The 12324-nt window shown below is 41.4% G+C and overlaps 1 protein-coding gene across 1 annotated transcript in view; it reads left to right on the top strand.

Moving 5' to 3' along the window:
* LOC119419496 (inactive dipeptidyl peptidase 10) overlaps positions 1-12324 on the top strand; it is a 132147-nt gene that overhangs the window by 83690 nt on the left and 36133 nt on the right. Inside the window, exon 4 of the mRNA XM_037686828.1 lies at positions 11522-11616. Coding sequence (XP_037542756.1) covers positions 11522-11616 — 95 coding nt within the window. The remainder of the gene's footprint in view (positions 1-11521; positions 11617-12324) is intronic.

Genomic DNA, 12324 nt, shown 5'->3' on the forward strand with positions numbered 1-12324 from the left:
AGACCAGTTGTTGGAGGTTTTGGAGGACCAGAGGAGACCAGTTGTTGAGCACCATACCCTTGTTGTGGTAGTAGCTGAGAGTCATTTACAACAACTACTTGGAGCTCTAACAGATCACAGAAGAGCTTTAACTTTCAGAGTTATGCAAGTCTTTATTCTTTTAAGTAAAGATTCACAAACTGAAGTTCCTGGTTTGTTCAGATTAAAGTCTGTGATTTCTTTAAAGTATCAATAAATTATATTTTTCTGTTTGGGACGTGTTTTCTTCTCAGTACGTCGGAGCCGTCAACCCACCTTGATTTTCTCTCATTTACTTAATTAGCGACACGATTACGACAATTTATCTCCATTCCCTCGGCGTGACGGCAGCAGGAGGAGGAGGAGGAGGAGTGCTTCATCGTTCCGATCTGTAAGCAGACAGAAGAAAGGCTGCGTTCTTCTCCACTCTGGTTGTATTTCCAGCCGGGTGGCGCTGCAGCTCCGTTCGGAGCGGGTTAATTAGGAGCTCCACGCTCCGACGCCTCCCTTTAATTAACATCACAGACTCCCCGAGTTCTGCTGCTCCTGTTTGTTTGTCTCTGACTCACATGCACAAATACCCGTGGGTCTGCCGGAGCGTGAAGGCTCCTAATGGCTGCGTGATGTTTCAGAGAGCAGACGGACAGAACCCGACTCAGATAAAACGTTCTCCCGTGTGTGAACTCTGATATCACCCGGAACCACCGAGCTCCCATTAAGCCTTTACGTTTGTTTTATTCTGCAGCCGACTCGCCCGCGCTCCTCGCTCAGAGGAGTGAACGATGCTGGTTAAAGACGGACTGGATTCTGTTCTGTCGGACCCGAGCTCGATGAGGAGGCTGGTGATTCAACTCGTTTATTTATGGATCTGGGTCGGACTTTATTTACAGAAAATATCCAAACTCAAAATAGCAAGTTTGTATAAAATCAGGGCAGAGTGAGTGACGATGATGAGGAGAGCAAAAAATATCTTCATCTGTCACTGTGCAGCAAAACCTCCTCTGGTCTGAGTCTGACTCAGCTGCAGGAGTGGGTTTACTGGGAATGCACCAGGTTGTTCCCGGGGGTGACAGAGTATTTCACTGTGCCTGTAAGCAAAATATCTCTTGAATTACTGGGTGTATTTTAGTGAAGCTCCCACTGCATGGTCCTAATCAGTGGTAAATACTGGACTTCATATGGGCTCCTGGAAGTGGCAGCCAGTACCAGACCAGTGCCACAGGATCCCTGACAGAAAAGCCAGGCACCATTTTCACGTGACCTCGTTTAGGAACATTTGCAGCATGTTCGTGTCGTCGCGTTTTATTGCATGACGTTACATATGAAGAACATTAGTCATTCTAAACAAAGCAAAGTAACGGATAGTGTCAGTGCAAGCTTTAAGCCCCGCCCCCTTAAAGGGCCACACCTTTACTGCACAGACTCTGGTTCCAAAAGCCCAACGTGCAGCTCCCGTCTAACGCTTCCTGCTCTCTTCAGCTCCCGACATCGAGACACGGTGGGGGCATGTTCTATACGGTCGGTCATGGACCTCTACCAATAATTACCCTCTGAATTCAACTCAATTAAAGATGGCCGCCACAGCCAACTGACCTTGGCCAACTTAAAAATGCTTTAATTCAGTTTGTTGTGGTAGTAGCTGAGAGTCATCTCCAACTCATGCTCTTGGTTTATATTGTTTAGATTTGTCTGAACGTCATCATTTCAACAAAAACTGATCTTGGTTTAAAAACTGTGGCATCAAAGGAGGCGGGTGATATGCAACTTCAGCAACGCTAAACCTTTAATTTTATTTAGATCAACGTTGACCAAAACAACAAATACTTTATTTATTGATTGATCTTTTGGTGTTTTCATCCATTCTGTCTTTAAACTGCAGGTTTATCATCATTTTTCTGTCGCATCTTTAAAGATCTTGAAAGTAAAAAACATTTTCTAGACGTGGCTTGAAGGAGGAGTTTGACGAGCATCGTAGAAAATGTCGTCGCCCGCCTTTCGGCTCGGCAGCGGGCGACAATCAGGCCGAAAGTTTGAAAATAAAATGTTTTAATGACAAGCTGTATGAAAATATCTGAGCTGCTTCATCGTGGAAGCTTTTAGATTCTGCATTAAGTGGAAATGCAGCATTTAATCATTCAACCCGTTTATTAACGTGCACCTTGTTTACAAATAAAATGATGTGAGTCCTGCGGATCTTCAGAAAAATGAAATGAATAAAAAGGAGTTAGAAAGCAGCGTTTGCTCTGAACTGTCGTCTTAAAAACACTTGGGCTACAGAAAGAGCACTCGAAGGTTTGATTCACTGCAGGGTGCTTCAGAAACCATCACGCGCCTCTCATCTCCTCCAGTAAATAAAAAGTAGAGCTGCTGCAGCACGTCCACTTTAATGCACGTCCACCAGCCGAGCCGCGCGGCCCGTTTGGATCTTAGTTAAACATAATTAAGCTGCCGTGATCACGTTACACCCAACACGGGACGAACAAAATGATCAGGAAATTAAATCTCAAGAGAGTTTAAATTTTTAAAGAGAAAAATCTCATTCTTATTGAAAATATGTTTTATGTCGTGTTTGAGTTTTATTTGACCTCAGGTTCTTGGAGAAGTTCTGCAGGACTTCTGGGTAGAGTTGCATTCGGGCCTAAAATATCCGACCCGAAACCGACCAATTAACTGTGATTACAGGTCCAAACCCGAAAAAAACAAATCTAAAACATATTAAGCTTTTACTGCTTTTGTAAGCAAATCGGTTTGACATGATTTAAAAACTTATTTTAAAGACAGAAATATATCAAATGTATTGCTTATTAACAAGAGTCAGCAGATTATTATAGTTATTATAGGATGGATGGATGGATGGATGGCCATAATAAATGGATGATTATTTTTTTTTTAGTATTTGTAGCATTTAAAAACAAACTTAACGTTTAGCTTCAGTTTTGATATTTGTCGTTTAATTGAATTGTTTGTATTTTCTATGGGGCTGGCATGACAGTTTTTATTTTATGATCATTGTGGTTAGTTTTTTTTTTTTTGTTCCGGCTGCATCGACCCGTGATGAAAGACCTTTAGATAATAGAAGTGTTCCCGTCGGAGCCACGGGGGAGGTGCAGGTTACAGGAACAACTGCTGACTGCACCGAACAACGTCGTGCTCTCAGGGGGGAGGCAAAAAAAAGAACCCCTTGAAGAACAAAAACGTCCTCGTCTTTCAGGGAAAGACCACGAGCTTAGGAGCAGTAATCTCAGGAGGACGGTGTTTTCATCAACTTTATTGCTGACAGTGGACTAGATGGTGATAAAAAAAAATGTGGCTGAAGCAGAACTGAAAAAGCAAACAGAATCAGAGTCCAGGACTTCATTTTCTGAAACAGTTTCTTATTGTTTCTACAAACTTTCCACTTCTTCTACAGTTTATGTACAGCATCTAAATGTTGACCTTTTTTTTGCTTGTTTTCTATTTATGACCTGTTGACAATCAATAAATGCCTCTTTAAAAGTCATCGTTGCAATTAAGACTGCTTCACCAGGGAGTAAACATGGCCCCTCTGGTGGGAATATTGAAATGTTAAAAAAAATGCAATGATTCTAAGAAATATGTAAAAAAAAAAAATGACCCAAACTTTCTCCTTAATAAGCCCAGCTGGTGTACCTCTGGGATGAATACTTAGTCCCCAACTTTTTTATGTATTTCCATGCCTCTTATCCATCTCAATCTGATCCATAGTGTTCACTACAATTCTATGCAGATGACATTCAACACTATGTGACCTTAAAACCTACAAAATTCCAGGTATCTTGCTTATCTATAGCTTTGCTTTAACTGTAACTGCCCTCAAACATCAACATGAAACTTTCTTTTCTGTCAGAGACTTTGGAAATGCCTGAAATTTTTCAAACAAAACTAATCTTTGATTATTTTAGGTACTGATGTATATACCCTCTCATAATTAACTTTCCAACATTTAACTGTGTTTACAGCTGGTAAATCAGTTTTAACTACAGTTCGGCACGTTTAAAAATGCTGTGTAAGAAGCTATCACTTTCCTCGTACAGCGTATCGTCGTTAACGCAGAGGGGAAGAATTAAATCACATACAGATTAAAGGGCCATGTTATTTGTTATGGACAAGGCTGCATAAACCCTGCACAATGAACGTGGTCTGTTAATTTCTGCGTTTGTTCAGAACGTGAAGCGTCACTGAATCGTTACAGAAAGACCCAAATCCACTCTAACGGGGTCCTCGGACACAATCCCAACGAGCCGGTGAAACGATCCAGACTGGCTCGTTAAATAAAGTTCAGTAATTAATTAAATATGTTTACTGATGGAGTCTAAAAGGGTGACGTTCGCTGAGAAGATGTTGTGTTAATCTAAGACTTAATCTTTTAATCTAATCAGAGATGACGCTGGTTTACTCCTCTGCAGGAGAAGTCAGTCAGAGTCCACGTGGATCATAAGTGAAGGTGTTTCTAATTTAAGGAACGTGTCTGGTTTTATTTTATCAATCGCAGAACTCTAGTTGGTTCAAAGCAACCGGCGCGCTGAGTCACTTTTAGCCGTTGACGACATTAACGCTGCGGAGAATCTGAGAAAAAAACAGTAAAAAACTGTAAGTTTGAATTTTCTGTAGTTGTATAGATTTAACAGAATGTTTCTGCTCATTAAAAACAGACACTGTTTTTAGAGCTGCCAGAACTCGTGTGAACCCAAGTGGTGTTTGATGAAGAACATCCGTTTAACAGTTTTCAGACTCACTTCCTCCGATACTTTTACAGATCGTCAATTGTTCTAATTTTCAGCTTTAACAAGTTTGTTTTTTCCAGTTTAACAAACGGTAATAACTGATTCTAGCGCATTTTTTTGTTCTCCAGTGCGGGTATTTATTCTGAATTTGATCGATTCGGATAAATTAAACGTATTTGGCAAAGTTTCATCTTTTCCCTCGATGGATTTTATGGTTCAGGATGTTGAATATTTTTAATAACGCTGGTGAAAAAAGCTGAAGCTTTGGGGACGAAGGAGTCATAGCCAATTTAAAATTAACGAGCTCATTAAGAGTCGCATAGCAACAGAATTATAACTACAGCAAAGACTGAGTGCTGCAGACAGTAATGAGAGGAGGTGAGCGGAGCTTTCAACAGATCCAAACTATGGATTAGATCATTAGATCTCAGAACTGTAGGTCTCATATGGCTGCAGAGTACTATATGACCCGCCGATAATTATAATTAGTTAATTAGAAATTAATGTAGTCACCGTATTTTTTGGATGTACGTCAACATTAACATTTCAAAATGGCCACCGCAACTAATCAGCTTTGGCGAACACAAATGTGGTTACTGTTAATGACTTACTAAGTTAAAATTAAGTGTGGTAGTAGCTGAGAGTCACCCTCAACTCTACTCTGAGGGCTAACGGACAATAAGTATTTGTAAACCAAAGTTTTTAGGATATAATATTAGTTGTAGATACTTATAATGCAGTGATAAAGTACAATATTATATATTAGAGAAATGGGTTATTAATTAATGCTTATTGTGCTGACAATGTAGTAACTTAGTCTGAAATGTTTAATAACTCTAGATGAAATATATAGCTGAACAGATGTGGCTCACCATTTGGCAAGAACCTGATGATCTTTGTCTCTGTCATCCTTAATTAATGCATAATAAACAGTTATTAATGATTTATAGTGTTTATAGAGGAATTAATAACACATCTATAAACTATTTATTAGCCATCTATAAGAGGAGCCTTATTGTAAAGTGGTACCTTGGAACCTTACCAAGTCAACTCGGTTAGCAAAATATCTTGTAAACAACTGGTAAGTCAATGGAAATCTCATGAACCAGTAATTAGACGTACAGCTGTCCAGTTTAATTCAAAATGGCCGCCACAGCTAATAGGTCGGATCAAAATTTGGTGCGGTAGTAGCTTGCAGTCATCCCAAACACTTACTGTGAGGACCAGCTCTTTGTTGAAAACTTTAGAATTGAAGGCGGCAGGTGATGACTCCTTCAAAGATTGATACTTTCATCAACCCTCCTGCTGCCCTTGGGTCAAAATGACCCAGTACTGAGGCGTCCTGGGTGGTTTTGACCCAAGGGCAGCAGGAGGGTTAAAGTGATTTCATGAAGTCTCTTCACTCGTCTGGCTGCTGAAAGTCGATGTGACATAAATAAATATAAAATACACGTTTTTTGTTTTTTTTAACATTTACTTTTTTCATCCGTTAAAGATACATTTTAGCTGTAAAGACTTAAAAGCTGCACTTGATGGTTCGTCACTGAATGCTCCTTTTCATAAAGATTTTACACACTTGGCTGAACTCGGGCTTCAATTATCAGTGCATTAAAACGTCGTATTCGAACATATCTCGTAGGAACTGCAGTTAAAACTACCGGAGAAAGTCCACACACATTTCATAAAATGTGCAAAGGCCTTGAGGCTGATGATTTCTATTATTTGCTGCCGTGACTCAGATTCAGACGTGTGATTAAGAAAATGGAGACGGTCTGAATCCAGCAGTTGGTACCGAACGCTGCAGGCAGCCTGAAACGTCTTATTTCCTGACAGTTGGAGCTGCCGAGCGGGGAGCAGACTACCGAGCTCTACGGTAAAAACACGAGGCTTTCTAAGAAAAAAGGTTTCGTCTTACAGCAGGAAATAACGGAAGGCACGGATAATTTCCTGCAAGAAGTCTGTTATACCAGCTGCATGAGGACGGATCCTCGAGTCCGGAAGAAATTCAGATTTAAATTTTTAATTTTTGGGTAAATATATAAAAATCAAAAGCCGGATGTGATCGGCTGGTGTTCGTGCAGTTTTAGTGTCAAACTGTGGATTTGTTCAGATTTATTGGCGTTTTTTTGAAAGATAAATTATATTATCGGTTCAACTTTAACTTGGACATCATACCACTGAGTCTGATCACCCACCCATAAAGAGCGAAGGTGGGCGATCATGTTTTGGGGTATTTTTAATGTCTATGACCAAAATGCCTCGTGAACTACTCGGCAAAATTTACTAAAAGTTTCAGTGCGCAATCATTTGACGAACCTCTACAACTAACGTCTGGAGTCAACCTTATTTAAAATGGCCGTCACAGCTCTTTGGAAACACAACAATTGTTAAAGCTCAGCCGGTTTTACAGCTTCTGAGCTAAAATCTGGTGTGGTAGTAGCTGAGAGTTGTCCTCAACACAGAAGATCTTGATATCACAACTACAACTTCTGAACTTCAGCTGATTTTATTTAGACTTTGGCGTGAAAGGTGGCGGGTGATATGCATTCCTTTAAGGAATGTTGGGTCTAAAGATGTTTGAACTCCATCGTCATTTCTTGTCTATCTCCTGTCAAATGTCCGCTTGTGTCCCCACTGCCTTCAAACACTCTGTCCAACCCTGATAATAAAAATAAATAAAAAACTGTCATTTGGATCTAAGGTTAATAAGTCAGGTCCTCTGGACGGATTCTGTTTTGTTGAAACGTTTCGTCTTTTATCCAAAAGACTTCTTCAGGATGAAACCCTGCTAGAAAGTCTGTCTTATAAATGACACTTTGTCATGGACCATCCAGTTTTCTGCTGACAGCCAGAACCAGCTGTTCACATGCAAAAGGAGGACCATCAGCATAACAATGGATCATTAGCACCTGATGGCTGTTTACTACTCACAGAGGGCTGAGTGATTCTAGCAATCACAGCATTGTAAGAGGGGGACAGTTGGACACAGAGGCTCCGCCCCTGTTTAACGATGGACGGTTTATTTTCACAAAGATGGCCTCCTTTACTCCTCTCTCAAACCATCGTTCCTCTCTGTCCAGGATGTGCACATCTTCATCCTTGAAAGAGTGACCGCTGGCCTGGAGATGAGTGTAGACCGCAGAGTCCTGGCCTGATGATGTTGATCTTCTGTGCTGGGCCATCCTTTTGGCCAGTGGCTGTTTAGTTTCCCCGATGTAAGACTGATCACCCTCCTGACACTGAACAGCATACACAACATTACTCTGTTTGTGCCGGGGGACTGGATCTTTAATGTATTTGGGGGTTTAAAAGCCACTGGGACGTTATGTTTAGAAAATAAACGTCTCAGTTTCTCTGATACTCCCTCAACATATGGAATGACCACAGGTCTGGGTCTGGGTTCCTCCTTTTCACCTGATGGCTGACTGGAGTCCTGTTTGGGTTTCTTCTCTGCTTTCAGGAAGGCCCAGTTAGGATATCCACATTGCTCTAGAGCCTGTCTTGTGTAGGATTTCTCCTTCTGCCTGGCTCCTGAGCTAGTGGGGACGCTGTCTGCTCTGTGGTACAGAGTCCTACTTGTGCTCCAGGGGGTGATGGGAGTCAAACTGCGAGTACTGGTCTGTGTGGGTGGGTTTGTGCTACACCTCGGTTTCCAAATGTCAAAAGGTTTCACCAAAGAAGAACCTGCCCAGAGGACCTTCCTGCTGAGGCTCATCTCAAAAATTAAAAGCACCGATTCCAAACAAACGTCTCCTTTTAAAATAAAACCCATCAGCACGAGGAAACAAAAAGATAAATTAGGACGCAGTCTTCCTAAACGGAGCCTCTGTGACCTTTGCTTTAGGAGGAACGACTCAAACTGAAGCTGCAGGCAGCGTCTTCGAGCACGGGGGCCATTATTTGACTCCCCACGCCTGAAATATGGAGAAAAAAAGACGTTGAGTCATTTCATTATTCATGGAGCTACAGACGTAGAACATTACTTATACATTAGAGTCTGAGCTTGTTCTTTTTTAGCTTCCAATGGTCCATTATTTAAAGAGACGAGCCGAGACCAGCGGTCATGTTTTAAAGATCACTGCAGCCACTTTTTATCAGCTCTAAATATTCGTTTCTGTCCCGCAGGCATCAACTCCACGGGACATTAAAGGAAAATTGTCTTGATAATTTTAAAAAATGACTTGGAATTGATTTTTTTTTTTACAGAATGTAAAACGTTGCCGGTGGTATTTATCGTGCTCTTCGGCTGATTCAGGTAATCGCACGTCTTAAAGCAACAGCTCCGCGCTGCATTAACGACGTTTTAAGCTTTGTTTGGATTTTTTTACCCACCGAGTGTGAAATATACGACCCTGAGCTGAGACTTCCTGAGGGCGACCTGTGGAGAAACATGGAGAATACTTAAAGCATCATTATTTCATGTTCCAGACTCTGACAGAGCTGCAGCAACAAGAGGACATGAGCTCCCACCCAGGCCGCTTTTAAACTGATCTGTTAGCTTTCAGAGTATGTGTTCGAGGTAACTCTCAGCTACTACCACACTGACTGCAGGACAGGCGTCTGAGCAGCGTTTTATTCACCTGCTGAGGTGAAAATCACCGTGAAGCTGTGGAACATCTGCCAGAGGACTGAGGTGGATTTAAAAGTCTTCGGTTTTTACTCTGGACCTGCCGGTCCTTTTGTCCCCCGTCATGGACGCTGTCACTCGCTGTCCGTCCGTCTTGTGAGCTGGAAAACTTGAAAACTAAACGAGGTCCTGGCTTCCATTTTGTCGTGTGAGAAAGGTCACCGTCAAAAACTGGGTTGCCAAAATCGAAACGTCAAAATCCAAGATGGCTGCCACCTTGGGCTGAACAGTTAATTGCATTTGCGATAAAATCGCGGTTTGATAAAAGCAGATTATGAGCGGAGCAGAGCAGGGAGGGGACAAGTCAACACCTCTGGAGGTTACACCACAAATCTTTATCAACACTTACAAAAACACCACAAATCTTTATCAACACTTACAAAAACACCACAAAGCCATTGGCTGCAATGGTTAGAACGCCAACGACCGGAGCTTCAACTTGACGTTTGCAAAGTATCAGCCGACAGGGATCACTGCCCGAACTGTTCCAAGGTGTTACTCCGTATGAACATGATTCGAAACGGCACGTGGAAATAAATCGAGCAATAACGGAGTTCATAGCAAAAGACAGGGTGCCCAAGTCCGGGGTTACGGCTTTGGTAAACACAGTGGATAAGCGGCACAGAACGCCCTCGCGCACACATTTTAGCCAAGTTGCTAAACTGGAGCGATCCAAAAAACGTGCAGAAACAGAGTTGCAGCGAAGCTGAAAACAACTGAAGCAGATGATTTATTGCTTGTGTGCGTTGAAAAATACACGAGAAGAAGACATTGAAAAATAATTGCACATTAAATTGCAACATTGAGGAAAAAAAGTCACAATTAGAATATTTTCCAAAATCGTTCAGCCATGTGTCGACAGACGTCCATATCATTAAAGGAAACTGCTTTCTAGTTTTTAATTTGCTTAAAAGTAGTTTCCTCAAATGACTGGGGCGGCTAAAGATCAGAGGTGGAAAGAGTACTGGAATATTGTACTCAAGTACAAGTACTGTTACACTACTTAAAATGTACTCAATTACAAGTAAAAGTACTGGTGTTGTAAAAATACTTGAGTAAAAGTACAAAATACTCTTCTCAAAACTACTCGGAGTATTCAACAATTTTAAGTCAGGTCATCTGGACAGTTTATTTGCTGAAACGTTCCACCTTCCATCCAGAAGGCTTCATCAGTCAAGGAAACACACAACAAAACTGATTCTTCCCTCAAACAGCTTACTCCAAAGTGGAACAAACCAGTTATGTTGGTGCTAAGATGGTGTCTTTGGCACGCCCCCTCCTCTGTTGCCGGCCCTCTTCCTCGTCGACAGTCGTGTCAAACTGGTTCAAAACCCAAAAAAGTCCATGCTCAATAATCCAGGTATACAAGTCAACATTTTTCAGTCAGGTCATCTGGACAGTTTATTTTTTTTTGTGCTGAAACGTTTCACCTTCCATCCAGAAGGCTTCATCAGTCAAGGAAACACACAACAAAACTGATTCTTCCCACGACAGCTTACTCCAAAGTGGAACAAACCAGCTCTGCTTGTGATAAGATGGTCTCTTTGGTACATCCCTCCTCCGTTGCCGGCGCTCTTCCTCGTTGACAGTCGTGTCAAACTGGTTGAAAACAACAATCTACTTAATCACAGTAATGTATGTGTAATTCGTTACTTCCGCCCCTGCTGTAGAGTGATCTACGGGGGCCTGGTAGAAAGCGATAATAATTTAAATGTTTAGGATTTGGGATGTCGTGTTTTCTGTGAACGACTTTCCTGTTCTGCTCTTTAACCTGAGGCGTAAATCGTTTATTTCTGTTTTTCTGTCCTATTCCTGTTCTCTCCGCTGACGTTCGTGTGTCAGAGCTCGGCTCCGACGCACCAAACAAAGCAGTCACGATACAAAAAGATGTTTTTCTGCTTCCTCCATCGATGCAGCGCCGCGTCACCTGCAGGACGAGCAGCGCCGCCTCTCTTTGTGTTCGTCTGGCAGCCAAAGCTCCGAGGCTTTTTAACAAACGTTCAGCCGTTTCACTCTCATTTGACGCTCGTGTGTAAAAACATTCAGGACGGCTGCTTTGCTCTGACTCTCGCTGCGTGTGTTTACAGAGTTCCCCTTCACTCTGGTTGTTTGAAGCGGTTGTTGTTGTTTACAGATTCGGAGGTGATCTATAAGAACAGCGACGGACACGTGGTCAAATTCAACATCCTGACCAACGAAACGGAGATCATCCTGACCAACACGACCTTTGTAAGTTAACACTTCCTGTGCTCAGCGTCCCGTTTATTAAATACGCTTCACGTATGACTCGCTCGCAGAAAACCGTTGTCCGGACCCCGGCCTTACGCGCTCATGAAGGCCGAACCCCGATCCTGGCAGATGGGACTAGAGCACGGCAGAAATGATTTAAAAAAACATTTTGCGTCATTTTTTTTTTTTCCATCAGTGAAGATAAAACATTTAAAAAACGGTGCCGGCTTTATCACAAACTCCTGTTTTCTCTTCTGTGAAAGTTCACTCAGCTGAAAAATCATAAAAAGACACAAAATTATTGGATCTCTCAGGAATAATTCTCTTGAACATGTTTAAAGAAGAGTTACGGCTTTTAGTTCAACTTTACTCTAACCCACAATACAATAATTTAACTTTAAAGCAAAGCTAAAAAAAACAACAAAAAAAAACAAATCTGTAAACAAGAAACAAAACCACACGTCTAAACTGAACAACAAAAGTAAACACAACGAGTGCAAATACGTCAAACGATGAAGAAAACGTGTAAAAATATTAAATATAGATGTTTTTGTAGAATCTGCTTCATCAGAGACTTAATGGTGAACTAAAGTTTATTAAAAGTTCATTAGCAGGATTTATATGTGTGTGTGTGTGTGTGTATATATATATATATGTATACATATATATATATATACTGTGTGTGTGTGTATATATATATATATATAT

This window comes from Nematolebias whitei, chromosome 13, assembly GCF_014905685.2.
Source record: "Nematolebias whitei isolate Nwh7 chromosome 13, NemWhi1, whole genome shotgun sequence".
NCBI classification, from domain to species: domain Eukaryota; kingdom Metazoa; phylum Chordata; class Actinopteri; order Cyprinodontiformes; family Rivulidae; genus Nematolebias; species Nematolebias whitei.